Source organism: Pristiophorus japonicus, chromosome 16 (assembly GCF_044704955.1).
Source record: "Pristiophorus japonicus isolate sPriJap1 chromosome 16, sPriJap1.hap1, whole genome shotgun sequence".
Classification (NCBI taxonomy): Eukaryota; Metazoa; Chordata; class Chondrichthyes; family Pristiophoridae; genus Pristiophorus; species Pristiophorus japonicus.
In genome coordinates this window covers 5,805,484-5,828,223 of record NC_091992.1, presented here as the reverse complement: position 1 = coordinate 5,828,223, position 22,740 = coordinate 5,805,484, and the positions used below count along the sequence as shown (strand labels likewise).

At 45.8% G+C, this 22,740-nt stretch overlaps 1 protein-coding gene across 2 annotated transcripts in view; it reads right to left on the bottom strand.

Annotated features, from left to right (window-relative positions):
* bcas3 (BCAS3 microtubule associated cell migration factor) overlaps positions 1 to 22,740 on the bottom strand; it is a 936,691-nt gene that overhangs the window by 569,134 nt on the left and 344,817 nt on the right. For both annotated transcript variants that reach the window (XM_070856931.1, XM_070856932.1), the window contains exon 14: positions 7,719 to 7,852. In XM_070856931.1, the coding sequence (XP_070713032.1) occupies positions 7,719 to 7,852 (134 nt within the window). The remainder of the gene's footprint in view (positions 1 to 7,718; positions 7,853 to 22,740) is intronic.

Here is a 22,740-nt window from a genome sequence, read left to right as displayed (position 1 = left end):
TGAGATAAAGAAAGACTTGCATTTATGTAGCACCTTTTACGACCACCGGACGGCCCTAAGCACTTTAATAAGAACATAAGAAATAGGAACAGGAGTACGCCATATGGCCCCTCGAGCCTGCTCTGCCATTCAATGGCTGATCCGATCATGGACTCAGCTCCACTTCCCCGCCCGCTCCCCATAACCCCTTATCCCCTTATTGTTGAAGAAACTGTCTATTTTTGTCTTAAATTTATTCAATGTCCCGGCTTCCACAGCTCTCTGAGGCAGCGAATTCCACAGATTTACAACCCTCTGAGAGAAGAAATTTCTCCTCATCTCTGTTTTAAATGGGCGGCCCCTTATTCTAAGATCGTGCCCTCTAGTTCTAGTCTCCCCCATCAGTGGAAATATCCTCTCTGCATCCACCTTGTCAAGCCCCCTCATAATCTTATACGTTTCGATAAGTTCACCTCTCATTCTTCTGAATTCCAATGAGTAGAGGCCCAACCTATTCAACCTTTCCTCGTAAGTCAACACCCTCATCCCCGGAATCAACTTCGTGAACCTTCTCTGAACTGCCTCCAAAGCAAGTATGTCCTTTCGTAAATATGGAAACCAAAACTGCATGCAGTATTCCAGGTGTGGCCTCATCAATACCTTATATAGCTGTAGCAAGACTTCCCTGCTTTTATACTCCATCCCCTTTGCAATAAAGGCCAAGATACCATTGGCTTTCTTGATCACTTGCTGTACCTGCATACTATCCTTTTGTGTTTCATGCACAAGCTAATTAAGTACTTTTTGAAGTGTAGTCACCGTTGTAATGTAGGAAACACGGCAGCCAGTTTGCTCACAGCAAGCTCCCACAAACAGCAATGTGATAATGACCAGATAATCTGTTTTTGTTATGTTGACTGAGGGATAAATATTGGCCAGGACACCGGGGGTAACTCCCCTGCTCTTCTTCAAAATAATGCCATGTGATCTTTTATGTCCACCTGAGAGAGCAGACGGGGCCTCGGTTTAACATCTCATCCGAAAAATGGCACTACGATAGCGTGGCACTCCATCAGTACTGCATTGGAGTGTCAGCCGACATTCTTGCGCTCAAGGCCAAACACATTAGCCTTGTAATTACGCTGTGAGATACTAGCATGCCAATGCAAAATGCGTTTGTATGTTCTTATCCCACAATGTGATTTCAAAGCAGTTTTTTTTTCTGCAGCTGCCTGGCTGAGATACCCATATCTAGAAGTAGCAATGAAAACAATGTATAGCAGTCGGACACACATTCGGCACTCCAATGAAATCAGTGCTGATTTTTGACACAAAACCGCCCCCCCACAAAAACTGTTTACATGACTACCACATCTTTATTAGGGGCATTTCACTTCCCTAATCTTCCTAACTCAAGAGTGTGTTTGTACTGCCACTGCCGTTCTGAGGCTAGTGTAAACAATCTGAGATCAGCAGCTACAGAATTGGGTCCAATCAGACCCTATAACCTTGTTTACATGACCTGGGTCTGAATCAAATTCACACAGCAAGGAAAGAGCTCTGTGCATCTGGCTATTAAATTTTAAATGTTTTGACAAGTGTGCTTTCTCAAAACATCTTAAAAAAGCCATCTCTGTATATTTATGATGTGCCAGGGGCTCAGCATTGTTTAAACCTATATGGACACCACACTGGTGTTACTTCATATGGTGTCAAACACAAGCAGTGTGCCACTGCCTTCTCCAAGAGTTTCGCACCGTTTCTCTGTGAAGTAAAGGATAACAGTTCAAGCTAATAAGAAAGCTACTACATGCTGTACGCTGTCAGCTGTGGTTCAGTGGGCAGCACCTTCGCCTCTGAGTCAGAAGATTGTGAGTTCAAGTCCGACTCCAGGGACTTGAGCACAAAAATCTAGGCTGACACTCCAGTGCAGTGCTGAGGGAGCGCCGCACTGTCAGAGGTGCCGTCTTTCAGATGAGCCATTAAACTGAGGCCCCGTCTGCTCTCTCAGGTGGACGTAAAAGACCCCATGGCACTATTTCAAAGAAGAGCAGGTGAATTATTCTTGGTGTCCTGGCCAATATTTATTACTGAAACAGATTTTCTGGTCATTATCACATTGCTGTTTGTGGGAGCTTGCTGTGTACCACGTTTCCAGTTGATGTGGTATATTTGGACTTTCAGAAGGCTTTCGACAAGGTCCCACACAAGAGATTAATGTGCAAAGTTAAAGCACATGGGATTGGGGGTAGTGTGCTGATGTGGATTGAGAATTGGTTGTCAGACAGGAAGCAAAGAGTAGGAGTAAATGGGTACTTTTCAGAATGGCAGGCAGTAACTAGTGGGGTACCGCAAGGTTCTGTGCTGGGGCCCCAGCTGTTTACATTGTACATTAATGATTTAGACGAGGGGATTAAATGTAGTATCTCCAAATTTGCGGATGACACTAAGTTGGGTGGCAGTGTGAGCTGCGAGGAGGATGCTATGAGGCTGCAGAGTGACTTGGATAGGTTAGGTGAGTGGGCAAATGCATGGCAGATGAAGTATAATGTGGATAAATGTGAGGTTATCCACTTTGGTGGTAAAAACAGAGAGACAGACTATTATCTGAATGGTGACAGATTAGGAAAAGGGAAGGTGCAACGAGACCTGGGTGTCATGGTACATCAGTCATTGAAGGTTGGCATACAGGTACAGCAGGCGGTTAAGAAAACAAATGGCATGTTGGCCTTCATAGCGAGGGGATTTGAGTACAGGGGCAGGGAGGTGTTACTACAGTTGTACAGGGCCTTGGTGAGGCCACACCTGGAGTATTGTGTACAATTTTGGTCTCCTAACTTGAGGAAGGACATTCTTGCTATTGAGGGAGTGCAGCGAAGATTCACCAGACTGATTCCCGGGATGGTGGGACTGACCTATCAAGAAAGACTGGATCAACTGGGCTTGTATTCACTGGAGTTCAGAAGAATGAGAGGGGACCTCATAGAAACGTTTAAAATCCTGACGGGTTGAGACAGGTTAGATGCAGGAAGAATGTTCCCAATGTTGGGGAAGTCCAGAACCAGGGGTCACAATCTAAGGATAAGGGGTAAGCCATTTAGGACCGAAATGAGGAGAGACTTCTTCACCCAGAGAGTGGTGAACCTGTGGAATTCTCTGCCACAGAAAGTGGTTGGGGCCAATTCACTAAATATATTCAAAAGGGAGTTAGATGAAGTCCTTATTGCTCGGGGGATCAAGGGGTATGGCGAGAAAGCAGGAAGGAGGTACTGAAGTTTCATGTTCAGCCATGAACTCATTGAATGGCGGTGCAGGCTAGAAGGGCTGAATGGCCTACTCCTGCACCTATTTTCTATGTTTCTATGTTTCTATGTTTCCCACATTACAGCAGTGACTACACTTCAAAAGTACTTCATTGGCTGTGAAGTGATTTTGGGATGTCCAGTTATGAAAGGCACTATAGAAATGCAAGTCTTTCTTTTATGTTTTTCATTTTTAACCATGGAACTAGGTCACAAGATCAGAAGATAATTATGGAAGAGGAAGACCATTCGGCCCACCCAAGTTCACGCAGCCAGAGAGAACTTAATGCTCGCTGAGCACCATGCTTGCTGATGAGGATTCGGGGGGCTGGGTGGGGAGATCAGAATTGCATCGTTTTAGAACCTGTGGAGTTTGGGTTTTTGCAACCCCTCCCGTCCCCGCACCGACCTCTTAACGCCCCGTGGGTTGTGAGGCTGGCGCGGGCGGATTTCAACACCTGCTTCACGGGTCGCGAAATTAGCGGGCATCTGCTCTCGGGGCACTGTGTAAAGGGGAGGCCTGCAGCGGCCTGGGCCGTCATCTTTCTTTGTCGGCCAACTTGCGAGTCAGCTCGACCATAGCGGCCCTTGCATGGTCTGGGCCGCCATCGTGCAGCCCGGCATTCCGTCTTGTGTGCCGGGCTGCTGGCTCGGTCTCTCACTGTCCTGGTAGCCCAATGATGACCACCAAAGGGTCTGCAGAGTGCGCAATGGCCCTCCCCTTTAATCCCAAGGGGAGGGGCGTTATAGTGCGGCAGCACGACATGGAGCATCCGCAGAGCGCAGGACTCAGCGCCGCAGTAGTGCCCAGTGTCCGGCGCTGCGCTTCCTTTGAGGGGCGTGCGGCCCAATTCCGTGTCGAGGCGGAACTTCTGGACTGGGCGATAAAAGTCCCAGCCCCCAATCAGGGCGCTGCCCATTTTCGCCCCCTAAATATTTCTCATTCCCTCATTACATCACCAGAAATCAGACATTCCTGCCATTACACCACACAACCAGGACATAGAAGCTTCTAAGTAAACAACGCCAAAAAGGCAGGACCAGCCAGAGACGAAGGAGAGAGGGAAGGATTTTTGGCATCTAGAGGAATCAAGGGATATGGAGATCAGGCGGAAAAGTGGTATCGCGTCAATGATCAGCCATGATCTTATTGAATGGTGAAGCAGGCTCGAGGGCCCGAACGGCTGACTGCTGCTCCTATTTCTTACGTTCTTATGAGTGGGATCATAGGAATTATACAATGCTGTCAGTCCAGGTGGTGTGACGCTAACTGTGTCCTAAATTCTTTTTTTTCCTGGTATTTCCAAATTGACCTGAAATTACCCAATTTCAGTCACTTTGAGCATTAAGTCTGGCTGGTGTACATCACTAACATTTACTCTGGAGTACATCCATTATAAATTCACCTTTGGAAAAGAACTTAAAATATCAACTATGCTGGAAGTGCCTGCAGCAGTCATCCTGTCACAAGCAATGGGAAACCTGCATTTAAAAAGAACCTTTAATATAGAATAACACCACCTCATGGCACTTCGCAGGGAAGAAATGTGAACACCTAGCACACGCGATGACCAAAGGCATGGTTGAATAGATGGGTATTCAGTGGGCAGTTAAAGACAGAGAGAGAGAGAGAGAGAGAGAAAGATTGAGAGAGAGAGGACGTGAGGCCGCGAGATTTAGGGGGGGGAGTTTCAGAGAACAGGATGGGGAGAGCTGAAAGCTCTGCCACCAATAAACATGGAGAAGGGGGATGCACAGGACGGCGGAGTTGGAAGTAGAGTGAAGGAGATCACAACGGTAAAGTGGGACTGGATTCTGAAGGGATCTGTCGATGAGGATGAGGACTATCAAATCGTTGCATCACAAGATAGGGATCTCAAGTAAGTTGGCAAGGGTTAGGGAAATGTCCAAGTGAGACTTGGTGCAGAACAGAATGCAGATGGCAGAACTTTAGGTGAGTTGGGGGTTTGTGACGGCTGGGGTTTGCTCGGAGGTCATTTCAAGTCTGAGGAGAACAAAGGTGTGGATGCGAGGTGGGTAATGGTGGGTAATGGACAGTCTCCGCAGGTGGCTACGATATGGGTTTTGACACTTCGGACACTGTGCTTGAGCCAGAGAAAACAATCAGAGATGAAAACAGAAGTAGTGACATGGGTATGGATTTTTGGTGGGATGAGTATTGTGGTTTCAGTCTTTCCAAGAAGAAATTTTGGCTCATCTGTAATTTGATGCTACGCAGGCAGTCTGACAGAAAGAAGTAGTGGCAGAGTCGAGGGAAGTGGTGGAAATGTAGAGCTGGATGTCATCACCATATGTATGGAAGCCAAACACTTACTTCCTCAACCATGGGTTCCATATTGGTATGATTCAATAACTCAGCATACATCTTACTGGGGTACTCATTACACAGCTATACTGGCACAGAGACTCACGAGTCCAACCATGCTGAGATTCCAGAGTACAGGTAAAGAACTGCCCAAAGTCACTTCAAAACTACCCCTTGTAGTTGCTTGGCAACACAGATGCTAAAGAGTGAATGCATCCCTACATTACAACAGTGACTACACTTCAAAAGTACTTAATTAGCTGTAAAGCATTTGGAACGTCCCGAGGTCGTGAAAGTCGCCATAAAAATGTACACCCTTTCCCTTCCCTCTATTTATTGAAGGGTTACTTGTTGAAGGGTCTGCGTGTAACACACGTATCAATATCAATATTTGGAGCTGTCCTGTTGTAAACAAGAGCCCAAATGAGGCAACGAGGGTGTGATCAGTGAGAGTCACCTGCGTACGAATGTAAATGAGGGAAGCTGCGAAAGTTGTCACATATAGAATCATACAGCACAGAAGGAGGCCGCTTGGCCCAATCGTGCCTGTGCCGGCTCTCTGAAAAAGCTACCAATTAGTCCCACTCCTGTGGTCTTTCCCCACAGCCCTGCAAATATTTCCTTTTTAAGTATTGATCCAATTCCATTTTGAAAGTCACTACTAAATCTGCGTCTACCACCCTTTCGAACTCTGCATTCCAAATCATGATAACTCACTACACGAAACAAATTCTCATCTCCGGCATAACAAAAACAGTTCATCTGGTCATTATCACCTTGCTGTTTGTGGGAGCTTGCTGTGCGCAAATTGGCTACCGCGTTTCCCACGTTACAACAGCGACTGCACTTCAAAAGTACTTCATTGGCTGTAAAGCGCTTTGAGACATGCGGTGGTCATGAAAGGCGCTATATAAATGTAAGTCTTTCTTTCTTCTTCCTTTCTCTAAGTGTAAATGTAACTTTAGAGACCACAGTCAAAGTTTCAAAGTCCCTACATTACAACAGTGACTACACGTCAAAAGTACTTCACTGGCTGCAAAGCACTTTGGGATGCCCGAGGTTGAGAGAGGTGCAATATAAATGCAAGTTCTTTTTATAGATGGCTACGCGGTTTTGAAGAAACTATTGGCTGCCTAACCTGCCAGTACTTCTTTTTCAAATCATCACATTCATCCATAGACAGAGGTCAGTTTATAACCACAGTTTGTAAGTTAGAACAAGCAAAGTCAGGCAGCCACAAAGATAAAACAGGGTCCCTGCCGTCAGCAGGCCAGCTTTATCGCTCGCATTATTTGTTCTGCACAGAGATAAACACTGCTTTCGGGCCTTTTAATGTTTGTACAAGCTGATCAAAGAGAAAACGCCTTCAGGTCGCAAACCTGGCTGCCAGTCAGACAAAATGGACTGTCTGTGCCCTCCAATACCCTGAGGCTGCCACTGCAGTGGAATCTGCCCCGTTTACATAGCGAGTACGTCCCACAACACCAGAGCAACAGACAAAGAACTGCACTTGCATAATTGTACAGAGATTATTTGTGTTGATTATGCAGGTGCAGTGCCCCCAAACCTGTGCTTTTGTCAGATTTCTGGGGATGGACGGGAGGGCTAATTGCTGAACATGGGATAAAGCTGCCCACACAGATTACACCTGTGTGTATTATACAGAAAACCACAAGCTGAAGAGTGTACTGGGAGTGTTTAGAAGACGTTGATAGGCTGCTCAGACTTTGACTTCTAATGTCAGCTCAACCACTCAGTATCTTGTAACGCACGCCAACCTATGCAATACCTGATTTGTGATCACTCCTTTCTAACCATCACTCTGTATCACAGGTTTTCAAACTGAGGGCTGCAAGGAGATCCCTGGCTTCCAAGAGGGCATTGGATTTCTGTCCATCAAGGAATGGGCACAATTCATATTCCCGAATGGCAGCTCATGAATTCTGTATTTTGTTTTCTGTATTTGTCCCCAAGCAGATGCAAGTATCTGCACGGGATTTCAACTCCCTGTGTAAAAACTTGAAAACCATTGTTCTGTCTGAAATCCGATGTCAGGCACTCCCTCCAGCCTATCCAGTGCCAAGTATCCAATACCTAAATTCACACTGTACCTTAGCCTCGGTCTCGCCGCGATGTAAAGTGTACAGATGATGCACGGCGCTCTGTGAAGATGAGCACGGATGTGTCAGGATTCGAAACACGTGAAAGTCGTGGCCTTGTGTGTCAGTGGTGACCAGCAACATTCCTGAAATAAACATCAATAACATAAGTTAATAATCATCATCATAGGCAGTCCCTCGATCGAGGATGACTTGCTTCCACACGAGTTCACAGGTATTTCAATGAAGGACCCGATGTTCCAGTCCTGAACTCCAATTGAAGGGTGGAAGATGCCTGTGTGTGGATTTTTTTTAACGTGGGGTGACCGTTGCACACCAGCCACCACACGGGCTCGACAGAGCGAGGTCTTTGTCCAGTGGCAAGGGTTAACCAGGACGACTGGAGACCTGCTCTGTTGCACAGACCTAGTGCGCGCACACATCGTAGTATGGGGCAGGTCCATGCTGCCCCTGGGCCCTCGGCTCTTCAGGGCGCCATACCCTCATCTGTTGTACCTCCGCCACGATCTCGTGCCGCTCCTCCGCCACAAATATTCGCCGCACCTCCGCCACGATAAGTTAATAAACATAAGTTAAAAAACCTAACTACTGACATGCTGCAGATTAGATCAGTTCAACAGTGAGTAAACTTTTTAACTAAAGGTTTTATATTAAGTTAAACTGGCATATTCAAAATGGTCCGATAAAAACAGGGAAAGAGTGTGACCTTTAAAAAATGCTGCATATAATGACACTGCTATTCCCAGACAGAATGCAGATGATTGGGTAATTCCCCCGTCAATCACGCCTGGAGACCACACTGCTGTAAGTGACTGGGATTGATTTTACGCACAGATGTGTGTTCTGTGGCTATCCTTCACTCAGTGCATTTTGCTGGAGAAATAATCCCACTTTCATCGGGAGAAATTGCTGTAGTATTGGTCATGAGTTCTGTTTGCTGCATTTCGTAGAAACTCTGGGGGTGATTTTCTGCAGCGCGTTCAGGCGCTAAAGATCCTCTGAGGTGGCCACGATGGGGCCTCAAGCTGAAGCACAAGACGCCATCTTGATATAGGAGTTGATGCCCTCGCTAGGAACGGCTGCCCGGAGGCTCGTTAAGGGGCTGACTGCCACTTAAAATGTCTGCTAGTGCTCATCAAGGAAGCTGCACTATCTTTTGGTGGCGAGCGCTTGTTCAGCGACGAGTTGTTTGTGAGTAAACAAGTTGTTGCTGAGTATTTCGAGCGCTACTTAAAGGGATACTCACCATTGCATGTTCACTTGCTGCTGGAACGGTGAAGAGGAACCATATCGGGAGACTTTCTGGAACATTGTCAAGACTTCACCAACAGTCGATAACATTTATTCTGCAAATTCTCTGAGAACTTCTCCTAAAAAGAGTAAGTGCTGTGCTACTCCACCCTATAGGAGTCACCAGGAGAAAGGGAGTGCATGGTAATGGGCATCTAGCTAGGTAGGGGTCCCTCTTGGTCTGGACGAGGAATGGGAGGAGGGCGTGAGGCCAGACAGAGCAGCAGCAGCTGCTGCAGGAGAAAGAGAGACAGGAGGAGGAGGAGGCCGAGGGGGTGTCCTTCCCCGCCCCCCTGCAGGTACAGGACATCCCTCCTCCTCTGGACCTCCTCCTCCACCAGGACCTCCAGTGCCTTGTTTGAGAACCTGTGCGCCCCCTCCCTCTGTCCCTGAGCCATCCTGCAACGTGCCGCTCTGTGCCGGCCAGCACACTCCGCACCTTCAGTGAAGTGGGTTCGAGGAGTCCACATATACTGCTCCACCTAAATTGCGTATAATCAGCACCTGAGTGCTAAACCTGCAGGTGTTTGTTTCAGCACCTCCAGGTAAATTCAAATTATGGTAATCAGCAATTATTAAAATTCTGTGCTAAATCCACACTCCCAAACAGGTGTGTCATTAACACAGCACCCATTTACATAATAACATAAGAATTAGGAACAGGAGTAGGCCATCTAGCCTGCTCCACCATTCAAAAAGATCATGGCTGATCTGGCCGTGGACTCAGCTCCCCATAACCCTTAATTCCCTTATTGGTTAAAAATCTATCTATCTGTGATTTGAATATATTCAATGAGCTAGCCTCAACTGCTTCCTTGAGCAGAGAATTCCACAGATTCACAACCCTCTGGGAGAAGAAATTCCTTCTCAACTCGGTTTTAAATTGGCTCCCCCGTATTTTGAGGCTGTGCCCCCTAGTTCTAGTCTCCCCGACCAGTGGAAACAACCTCTCTGCCTCTATCTTGTCTATCCCTTTCATTATTTTAAATGTTTCTATAAGATCACCCCTCATCCTTCTGAACTCCAACAAGTAAAGGCCCAGTCTACTCAATCTATCATCATAAAGTAACCCCCTCATCTCCGGAATCAGCCTAGTGAATCGTCTCTGTACCCCCTCCAAAGCTAGTATATCCTTCCTTAAGTAAGGTGACCAAAACTGCACGCAGTACTCCAGGTGCGGCCTCACCAATACCCTGTACAGTTGCAGCAGGACCTTTTGTACTCCATCCCTCTCGCAATGAAGGCCAACATTCCATTTGCCTTCCTGATTACCTGCTGCACCTGCAAACTAACTTTTTGGGATTCATGCACAAGGACCCCCAGGTCCCTCTGCACTGCAGCATGTTGTAATTTCTCCCCATTCAAATAATATTCCCTTTTACTGTTTTTTTTCCCCAAGGTGGATGACCTCATATTTTCTGACATTGTATTCCATCTGCCAAACCTTAGCCCATTCGATTAACCTATCTAAATCTCTTTGCAGCCTTTCTGTGTCTTCTACACAACCCGCTTTCCCACTAATCTTTGTGTCATCTGCAAATTTTGTTACACTACACTCTGTCCTCTCTTCCAGGTCATCTATGTATATTGTAAACAGTTGTGGTCCCAGCACCGATTCCTGTGGCACACCACTAACCACCGATTTCCAACCCGAAAAGGACCCATTTATCCCAACTCCCTGCTTTCTGTTAGCCAGCCAATTCTCTATCCATGCTAATACATTTCCTCTGACTCCGCGTACCTTTATCTTCTGCAGTAATCTTTTGTGTAGCACCTTATCGAATGCCTTTTGGAAATCTAAATACACCACATCCATCGGTACACCTCTATCCACCATGCTCGTTATATCCTCAAAGAATTCCAGTAAATTAGTTAAACATGATTTCCCCTTCATGAATCCATGTTGCGTTTGTTTGATTGCACTATTCCTATCCAGATGTCCTGCTATTTCTTCCTTAATGATAGTTTCAAGCATTTCCCCACGACAGATGTTAAACTAACCGGCCTACAGTTACCTGCCTTTTGTCTGCCCCCTTTTTTAAACAGAGGCGTTACATTAGCTGCTTTCCAATCCTCTGGTACCTCCCCAGAGTCCAGAGAATTTTGGTAGATTATAACAAATGCATCTGCTATAACTTCCGCCATCTCTTTTAATACCCTGGGATGCATTTCATCTGGACCAGGAGACTTGTCTACCTTGAGTCCCATTAGCCTGTCCAGCACTACACCCCTAATGATAGTGATTACCTCAAGGTCCTCCCTTCCCACATTCCCGTGACCAGCAATTTTTGGCATGGTTTTTGTGTCTTCCACTGTAAAGACCGAAGCAAAATAATTGTTTAAGGTCTCAGCCATTTCCACATTTCCCATTATTAAATCCCCTTTCTAGTGCCTATTTTCATGCTTTTGCCAAAATAATCCCCTCTATTTAAATTGACTGTTTCCTGACTAAAAATATTATTTGCTGCAGTGTGTGAAGACTGTTTAAATTTACTGCGCTGTTTGCTGTAAAATCGGCTCTGTTCGCCGTAAATCCCGCCCCACCTCCAACTCATTGGCTGACACCGTGTCAATACTGACTCCACTTAAAAAAAAAACAAATTAGTCCTTTTTAATTAAAATTGCAATTAGTCAAACTATAAAGAATCAGGAATTTCCCCCTAATTAGCCTGGGTGTTTATCTGTTTTATTACCTCTGCCAGGAGATTCCAAGACTCCGAGAAGGCAGAGAGTTACTGTATCATCAAGCATCAGGCATCACGACTATAGGACAGGCGGGTCTTTTCCTGACTGACATTTTCATACGTTCGAGAAGTTGTTTTTAAGCATTGTAGTTTTAATTCTCACGATCACAAGATAGATATTGATAAGGAAGGACATTCAGCCCATTGATCCAAATAGACCTCACCCCCGCCGCCCCCCACCCCTCCCCCCCCACCACAACATCCAGGGGTTTCTTAAACGATTCCTGGATTTCTGTATCCGTTCCCTACCCAGACGTCCATTCCATGTGTAGATCTCGCTCTGTGTAAATAATTTCCTTACACTGGCAGACATTACAGTACGTACAAGAGCAGCAGCAATCTCTCGCGTTAAGCTCCAGTGATGACAGATCTGCCCTCACCTTGCTGAATAAATGGGAATTCTATATTAATTCCATTTGAATGTCTGTAAAAAGAAGATTTATGCACAGTGCCTGTTATTGGTTTGGAGAGGCAGCATTCCTAGATCTACAGGCTCCTGAGCCTCTGAGGTTACTAAAGAGGCCAAAGTCCCATCAGACATCTTGAAACTGCATTCAGTTCATAAGAACTAAAAGGTGACTGTGATTCCCCAGGTTGAATACAGAGGGACGACAAAATAAGCTCACAGACCAGAAAGTATTGAGTTACCGATCTGGCACAGGGACCGACTTTGATTTTCAGCTTAATCCACAGGAGGGTGACCTCATTTGAACCTCTTACTTTGAAGCCTCAAACTAACCTGTCTGAGGTAGGGAGGCGAGCGTTACTCCAGAATTTGCCCAATTCCTGCTGCAACTTCATCACAACTCTGAATGAGCCACAACCCTCACTTCAACTGCCTAAAGAACAGGAATGCTCCTTCAGACCTGATTTAGTCTGACAGTTTATTATCTCCAAGTATACCAGAGAAATGGGACATTCCAGCTTTGTCTGGCAACAGCATCTGTATTTACAACAAAACCAAACCACAAAATTTACTCATCAGCATTAGGGGCATCACAAAATAATGAGGTAACAGTGAGGTTGCCAAAACTGGTGAGGGACGGATGTGGTATGAGTTATGGTGTTTTTTGCTGTTCATTGACAATTTCCCATCATAAGCAAGTGGAAGAAATGGACTTCAGTTGTGCAATCTGCCCTTAAAGCATTTCCAGAGCAGACAAATGCCATTCCTCCCATCTAATACTGACAACCAATGGCAAAAGGAGCATATAGTTATGGTATTCTTTCCTTCAGAAAGAAAAACTTAGCATTTATAATGTATTTTATTGCATTCCCGGAACATCGCAAAGCAACAATGTACCATTCCATCAGTGCTGCACTGCTTAGATTATTTGCTAAATTCCTGAAATGTAGCTTGAACCCACAACCAACCTTAAATAATATGCAGAATTAGAAAATAGAAATCTGAAGAGCGACCTGATCGAGGTCTTTCAAATTATGAATGCGGGTTTGATAGGGTAGACGAAGGGTCTATTTGCGGGCGAGTCCAAAACTAAGGATTATAAATATAAGAAAGTCACTAACAAATCCAGTAAGGAATTCAAAAGAAACTTCTTGACCCAGAGAGTGGTGAGAATGTAGAACTTGGCACCACAGGGTGTGGTTGAGGTAAATAGTACAGATGCGTTTAAGGGGAGGCTGGATAAAGCAATAGAAGGATATTCTGATCAGATGAGATGAAGAGGGGTGGGAAGAGCTTCATGTGGAGAACGTACACCAGTTGGGCCAAATGGCCTGTTTCTGTGCTATAAATTCAATGTAATTCTTAATAGAAATGAATCTGAAGACATTAGCAAGTCATTTTATTTCAATAAACAAGATCTAAAACAACAACTTGTATTTATATAGCGCCTATAACGTAGTGAAACTTCTCATGGCATTTCACAGGAGTATTATATGATAAAAATTTGACACCGAGTCGCATAATTAGAAATTAGCAGAGGTGACAGAGGTATGTTTTAAGGAGCGTCTTGAAGCAGGAAAGAGAGGTGGAGAGGTTTAGGCAGGGAGTTCCAGAGCTTGGGGCCCTGGCAACAGAAGGCACGGCCACCGATGGTTGAGCGATTATAATCAGGGATACTCAGAAGGGCAGAATTAGCGGAGCGCAGACATCTCAGGGGGTTGTGGGGCTGGAGGAGATTAGAGAGATAGGGAGGGGTGAGGCCATGGAGAGATTTGAAAATAAGGATGAGAATTTTGAAATTGAGGCGTTGTTTAACTGGGAGCCAATGTAGGTCAGCGAGCACAGGGGTGATGGATGATCAGGACTTGGTGCGAGTTAGGACACAGGCAGCTGAGTTTTCGATCACCTCCAGTTTAGGTAAGGTAGAATATGGGAGGCCAGCTAGCAGTGCGTTAGAATAGTCAAGTCTAGAGATAACCAGGTCTGGGATTGTTGCCAAGTATTACTTTACAGTAATTTTCCAACTGTGGCGGGAACTGACTGAATATTATAATGTCTGCTGAACAGAGCCAGAGAGTTGCAGGGGCCATTTATTCAGCTGTCACTCACAATGCAAAATGAACCCAAACAGGACCACAGAGACAAGTTGGGCCAGATTGAGTATTCGAAAAAATTCCTCTTATCCAATCCACGAAGTGCAGTTCATAAATATGACGGAAGGTCTCTTTTGCTGTCCTAGAAAGGACAATCCCCACTGACCCGCTTCCTTCCCCAACCTCAGAGTAGCTATGTACCATTGACACACAGTTGGGAGGGGGAAGGAATACAAAGCCACCGCTGCCAGTTATTACTGTATATGTGGCAGCAACACCGCTACAGGTAACTAAGAGACAAAATGAGGCACTAAAGTTTCTGAAGGAAAAGACCCATTGGGTTAATGTTGTGATAATCCGTACCAGGGCCAGCTGAAGTATCTGCCTTCCAGTTCAGTTAATCTGGCCCACAAGTTTGAATTTTGTGGGTGTAATGAATGTACCTCTGAGTATGTTCACAGGTTTGTAGAGCTGTTGCAATGCAAGTGGTTTTGCTAATTATATGATGTTCACAAGACTCAATAAAACCCCAGCCAGTTGAGTCTAGGTCATCCACGATGAGGTATGCAATTGTGAACCTAGTGGATGAACTGGTAATGTGTAGTTAAACATTTGTTAATCAAAACCCTGGTCGTCGTTTTGGCGCGTGGGTAGGAACATCGGCAGGGCCCAGGTGCAGAGGAGTGGGAAGGTCGGGGCGGATGAGTCGCGAATGTTTGTGGCGAGATGCGGTGAATGTTTATGGCGGAGGAGGGCGAAAGATCGTGGCAGAGGTGCAACAGATGAGTGTACGGGGCCCAGAAGAGCCGAGGGCCCAGGGTAGCACGGGCCAGCTCACACTGCGATATGTGAGCGCACTAGGTCCATGCAGCAGAGCAGAGGTGCTCCAGTCATCCTGGTTAACCCTTGCCACTGGATAAAGGCCTGGCTCTGTCAAGCCCTTGTGGTGGCTGATGTGCAACGGTCACCACACATTAAAAAAGTCCACACACAGGCATCTTCCACCCCTTCAATTGGAGTTCAGGACTGGAACATCGGGTCCTTTATCGAAACACCTGTGAACTCGTGGAAGCAAGTCATCTTCGTTCGAGGGACTTCCTATGATGAATAAACCAACTAGTTCTTAATAGCAATGTGCTGCTATGAATTCTTAAGCAAAGAACCCATGAAGCAAATACATTACAGTGGGCCTGAGGCTTGGAATGACACATTGCCGAAAAGAGAATAACTAAAACTGCTAGTACAGGGGTGTTCATGCCGGTGTCCTGGCCAACAGTTATCCCTCAACCAACATCACTATAACAGAATACCTGATCATTATCACTTTGCTGTTTGTGGGAGCATGCTCATCATCATAGACGGTCCCTCGAACGAGGATGACTTACTTCCACATGAGTTCACAGATGTTTCAATGAAGGACCTGATGTTCCAGTCCTGAACTCCAATTGAAGGGGTGGAAGATGCCTGTGCGTGGATTTTTTTTAACGTGTGGTGACCGTTGCACATCAGCCACCACATGGGCTTGACAGAGCTAGGTCTTTATCCAGTGGCAAGAGCTAACCAGTACAACTGGAGACCTGCTCTGTTGCACGGACCTAGTGCGCACACATGTGGGCTGGCCCGTGCTGCCCCCCCTGGCCCTGTACCCTCATTCTTTGCTATGTGCAAATTGGCTGTCGCATTTCCTACATTACAACAGTGACTGTACTTCAAAAGACCTTCACTGGCTGTAAAGCACTTTGGAACGTCCTGAGGTCATGAAAGGTGCTATATAAATGCAAATTCTTTCTAAGGAAACATTCACTTAAACATTACCTGTAGCCCATGAGTCTCCTAAGTGACCCATAGAGATAAATAAACCTGGACACTCCTAATCTATACAGCACAACACTGCACAGCCGCAATTCCTATGCTACGCCTAGTGCTGTCCAGTGTCCAGCTTCAGTAACGGCACCATGAGTAGAGGCACCTTCCTGGTAGCACTACGCCAACAAGCCAAAAGATTCAATTCCTAGATTGTGCTGAGTTAGGTGATCTTCAACATCATCATCATCATAGAGAGTCCCTCGGAATCGAGGAAGACTTGCTTCCACTCTTAAAATGAGTCCTTAGGTGGCTGAACAGTCCAATACGGGAACCACAGTCCCTGTCACAGGTGGGACAGACAGTCGTTGAGGGTAAGGGAGGGTGGGACAGGTTTGACGCACGATCTCTCCACTGCCTGCGCTTGAATTCTGCATGCTCTCGACGATGAGACTCCCTCACACAGGCAGCAGTTGCGGAACTACATATGGGCTCACCGCTACTGGACTAAGGAGGAAGGAGAGAAAATATCAGCCAGGATTCCTCTTCGAACCAGTAATAAAATGCGTGTGTGGACATCATTAGGCCTGGCTCGGAGAAATAAATAATGCTACATTTATATCGCACTTTATCACACTGAAGTGTCTCAGGGCTGAATTATTTTATAACGGTAGACATTTGGTCGACAGGTTTTCTGGCTGTGTGTGTACACTGGACATCAGCAAGTTCAAGAGTTGGCTACAGATCTTTGCAGAAACATCAAAACATTGCCTATACTGTAAAGGGTATACTTTACTGATTTGTATTCGTTTAAAATTGACATAGAATTGTTGGACCACTTCATGTAAATTGCTTCAGTCTTGTGCAGTTACTCAGCCGCTTTAACAGGGCTTGTGGCCGTGGGCATGCCTTAGGCCCTAAGCTCTGGAATTCCCTCCCTAAACCACTCCACCTCTCTTTCCTCCTTTAAGACGCTCCTTGAAACCTACCTCTTTACACAAGCTTTTGGTCATCTGCCCTAATATCTCCTAGTGTGGCCTGATGTCAAATTTTGTTTTGTGAAGTGCCTTGGCACGTTTTACTATGTTAAAGGCACTATATAAATACAAGTTCTTGTTCAATCCTCCTGCCCTCCTGTTGTACTGATGCTGCTGCTCTTTCTAGTCCACTGTTCCATGGGCACAGGCAGACCACCACCAAAGTGTCCATTCTTCATTTATGAGTCTAAACATAGAAACATAGAAAATAGGTGCAGGTGTAGGCCATTTGGCCCTGCACCACCATTCAATATGATCATGGCTGATCATGCAACTTCAGTACCCCATTCCTGCTTTCTCTCCATACCCCCTGATCCCTTTAGCCGTAAGGGTCACATCTAACTCCCTTTTGAATATATCTAACGAACTGGCCTCAACAACTGTCTGAGGTAGAGAATTCCACAGATTCACAATTCTGAGTCAAGAAGTTTCTCTAGATAGTGAATGTCACCAGGACATTTGGTTCTCAGAGGTTACTAGCGCTAAAGATTACTCCGTCTTCACTCCACTTTTAGTTATTTTAATTTATTGTATTTTTTGCGGATGTGTTACCATTTAACTTCCTTTCCCCTCCCAGCACTTTTTCTCTCTCTGGTCTTCCCAGGCCATGCACTTCCTGCCGATGTCAGCAAGTATGGGCAGTCCACTCCAAGACCTGCAGTAATGCTGCTCTGGGCACGATCATTCCGAGGCACTCCAGGGCAATCCGGTAACGCCACTGCTAACATTTGCTGCTGTTTATAGGAGCCTACCCTGGATCTTGGGAGCACAATGTCAGACAGACCGTGTGTGGATTGCACTCCCACACTCGGACCCGAGCCTCCACAATTCTTCGGGAAATGGTGACCTTGCCTTCAGCAATCTTCCATTTAAAAAGTCGCGAGCGAATGCTCAGCTGGCCCAGTGTGTCATAGATGCTGGTAACACAACACAGCTTTGCCTCACAAGGCAGACACAACCAGCTTGGCGTATTTAAAAGGTCAAGGAGGGAGGATAGAATTCTGACAGCCGGCATGGAAACCCATGAAAAATGGGTCTCACCTACCATTGGCTGAACGGAAGCTGATAAGGTTATACCTTCGAGTGACTGAGTGAGACCCATGTGTCAGGAGTTAGCGGCACTGCAGTAATGCAAAAGCCCTTTATATGAGGAATCACCTGCCCTCCATTCAATGTATCCCTGCAGCTGCACAGCTCAGATCAGTAACTCTGTGCAGTGAGAATGAAACCTGCACCTCAGCCCTCCCCTCTGCAGTGTACAGGTACTCGAACACTATTTGTTTTTTTAAAACTGTTTTGGGAATCCACAAGGGTACCCCCAAAGTCATCAGATTTGTTGACTTACTACAACAACAACATCAAACTTGCATTTATATAGCATCTTTAACGAAATAAAACATCCCAAGGCGCTTCACAGGAGGGTTATCAACAGAATTTGATGCCAAGCCACAGAAGGAGAAATGAGGAAAGCTTGGTCAAAGAGTTAAGTTTTAAGGAGCATCTTAAAGAAGGAAAGAGAGGTAGAGAGGTTTACAACAATAACTTGTATTTATTATCATCATCATCATCAACATAAGCAGTCCCTCAAAATCGAGGAAGACTTGCTTCCACTCTAAAAGTGAGTTCTCAGGTAACTGTACAGTCCAATATGGGAATTACAGTCTCTGTCACAGGTGGGACAGGCAGTGGTTGAAGGAAAGGGTGGGTGGGGAGTCTGGTTTGCCGCACGCTCCTTCCGCTGCCTGCGCTTGCTTTCTGCATGCTCTCGGCGACAAGACTCGAGGTGCTCAGCGCCCTCCCGGATGCTCTTCCTCCAATTAGGGCAGTCTTGGGCCAGGGATTCCCAGGTGCCGGTGGGGATGTTGCACTTTATCAAGGAGGCTTTGAGTGTGTCGTTGATACTTTTGCTCTGCCACTGGGGCTCGCTTGCCGTGTAGGAGTTCCGAGTAGAGCGCTTGCTCAGGGAGTCTCGTGTCGGGCATGCGGACGATGTGGCCCGCCCAACGGAGCTGGTCGAGTGTCTGCAAATCCACTGGGAGGATAGATGCACCGTCAGTATTCTCGCTCAGGCCAACATCGAAGCACTTGTAGTTATATAGCACCTTTAACATAGTTAAACATGCCAAGATGTTTCACAGGGGTATTATAAGACAAAACATTTGACAGCGATCCATGTAAGGAGAAAATTAGGGCAGGTGACCAAAAGCTTGGACAAAGAGGTAGGTTTAAAGGAGCATCTTAAAGGAGAAAAGAGAGGTAGAGAGGCAGAGAGGTTTAGGGAGGGAATTCCGGAGCTAAGGGCCTAGGCAATGTTGGAGTGATTGAAATCAGGGAAGCACAAGAGGCCAGAATTGGAGGAGCGCAGAGATCTCGGAGGGTTGTAGGGCTGGAGGAGGTTAGAGAAATAGGCAGCGGCGAGGCCATGGAGGGATTTGAAAACAAGGATGAGAATATTAAAATCGAAGCGATGTTTAACCGGGAGCCAATGTAGGTCAGCAAGTACAGGGACTTGCTGCAAGTTAGGATACAGACAGCAGAGATTTGGATAAGCTTAAGTTTATGGAGGGTGGAAAATGGCAGGCCGGCCAAGTGTGCGTTGGAGGTAACAAAGGCATGGATGAGGGCTTCAGCAGCGGATGAGCTGAGGCAGGACTGGAGTCGGGCAATGTTATGAAGGTGGAAATGGCGATGGCGCGGATATGTGATAGGAAGCTTATCTTGGGGTCAAATACGACACCAAGTTTGCGAACAAGGTTCAGCCTCAGGCCGTTGCCTATGGAGTAGATGGCTAGGGAACGGAGTTTATGGCGGGGATCGAAGACAATGCCTTCGGTCTTCCCAATATTTAGTTGGAGGAAATTTTTGCTCATCTAGTAATGGATGTCGGACAAGCAGTCTGAAAATTTAGAGACAGTTATTTCTGTTGCTGTGCAGTAATTTTATAAAATCTGCACTTTGGTAATGGTAGCAGTTTTTTTCCTTTCGGCAACTGACTGTGTTTTGAAAGTTGGGACAGGGGGTCCCCAGGAGGGTCTCAGTATTTGCAGGGGGCCCCAGGAGTGTGTCAATATTTACAGAATCCCCAGGAGTGCGTCAAGCTCTGCAGTGGGTCCCAGGAGCGTGTCAATATTTGCACGAGGTCCCCATTAACTGATCCCCTCATTGCTGAATTTCAGTGTACATGCCCAAACTAATCAGTCAGCAAATGGAAACAAGCAACAATTTGTTAGTTATTTCCCGTTAAAATGTTGCACTTTGTTTTGGGATGTTCAATGTGCTTCCAGCCCTTGTGAAGCAATTTCTAAAGCTAGTAACTTTTTGTGAAACCCCTCCCTTTACAGCGTTGCTCACATAGCACACGTGCTATCAGCGACGGATTGTTTAGAATTATCTTTTCTTTGCAAATCTGTAGCATCAAGGGTGCGGCTGGTGCACGTCTGATTAGTAATGGTCACTTTGTTGTTCAGCTTATCTGTTCGAAAAAGTGGGGGGAAATCACACCAGAAGAAAAGGCCCATAGATTGCTATCTTTTGTAAAAACAGCTAACTGGATTCAATCACTGGAAACGTGTTTTGACTGAAGGAGCAATAGCTTACTTCACTCCAATTTACTGTTTCCCGTTTTTCACACCAATTACTTAAGGCAAAAAAAAAGCTGCTTTGAGGGAAAGGGGAGGGAACAAAGTAAGACTGAGATCATCCATGTAGAAAGGGGAAGAGGTGGTATAGAATTAGAAAGTGCTGTTTATGCTGTAGCAGAGTCTGTAAACACCGAGCCAGACACTGGACCGGCCATAAACTAACCCACGCCCCGACGAGGTGCCAAGCCACAAAAAGCATTTGCGTCAAGAGGGAATAGACGGAAGAAAAGGGTTTCTAATTATAGGCTGTGGAAGCGGAAGCACAGAGTGATTGGAAGTTTGAGCACTGTGGTGTGTTTATCTGGGCGTTTCCTCTGCAGCCTGGGTTTGATAGATGAGACCGGGCCTACAGGGTGGGATGGAAACGCTGGTGGCACAAAGTGTTCCCCAGAAGCTGGTGAAGACTGGAGTGTCTCGTTCAGGCTTTTGTGGCCTCACATTAATGTGTAATTTTGAACTAAAATGAGTGAGTAGCAGAAAACTTGAAAGGAACTTTATTTATGTTGCCGGCCACACAGGCTGGATTTCTGAGAGTACAGTGAAAAACTGTTAGCCACATAATATCAATGAAGGGTAATTTCAGGCATCTTACGAGTGTTATGTGATTTAAGACTTCAGACCATTATGATAGGTTACACATTTGACGTGCATTTTAAGTAAGTTCAGCTGTTAACTTATTTTTGTTTAAAATAGAAAAATATTCAAAACATTTTTAAAGCCTTCACATTTCTCTTGTAGATTATTCCACTCTTTTCCCCAGACAGTCACAATAACATCAATTAATTTAGACATGGCTCCACTCTTCACTGCCACTCAGCAGCTGAGCTTGAAGGTCCCAGTTTCGATCCCTGATCTGCGTTGAGTTAGCTGGGACAGCATAAAAATATGAAAAGACTTGCAGTTATACAGGGCCTTTCATGACCACCGGACGTCCCAAAGCGTTTTACAGCCAATGAAGTACCTTTTGAAGTGTAGTTAATGTTGTAATGTAGGAAACGCGGCAGCCAATTTGTGCACAGCAAGCTCCCACAAATAGCAATGTGATAATGAGCAAATAACCTGTTTTTAATTATGTTGATTGAGAGAGAGAGCAGGGGATAACTCCCCTGTTCTTCTTCGAAATAGTGCCATGGGATCTCTTACATCCATCTGAGAACAGACTGGGTCTCGGTTTAACGTCACATTCGAAAGACGGCACCTTCGACAGTGCAGCGCTCCCTCAGCACTGCACTGGAGTGTCAGCCTAGATTTTGGTGCTCAAGTCTCTGGAGTGGGACTTGAACCAACAACCTTCTGATTCAGAGGCGAGTGTACTATTCACTATCATTTGCCTCAGTGCCCTGGGCCATGGAGAGGAAACCGAGCACGGGTTTCTGCTTTGGACTGCTACCCCATGGTCGAAGCTAGGCGAGGCCAGTATTGAACTCACATGTGATTCGCCTTGCAGTCGAACAGCTTGTTAACACATAAAGAATGGCTACTTAGATGAGGCTCCAGAGAGTAACTGGCATTGATGGAACCATAACCCAAGTCAATGCTCTTAGGAGAAGCAGAAAGCAGGGGAGAAAAGTGTCAAAAATAAAGATGGTTGGAAATTTTATTTGTAAGAACACCTCTCCACATGGTGCAACGACAATACTGAAACTGTAAACTTCCGCTAACGCACGACCTATAGCTGAGCTATATAGGCAATTTTCCACAGTGTAAGCTCGACAGTGCTGGTTATGCACTGCAATCAGAATTCCCAAGCGAATCAGATTTGGATTCAGCACCTCTGTATTATATATGTGGACTTGTATTTACGCTGGACAGCCACCAGAGGGCTCATTCCCCGGAGTCCCAAGGGATCCCATAATCCTTTGGGAGCACAGGTATTTAAAAAGGCTTCACAGGTTGGAGAGGCACTCTGGAGATCTGCAATAAAAGACTAAGGTCACACTTTACTTTGAGCTCACAGTGTTCAGTCTGACTCTTTCTCCATACACTACAACTGGCGACG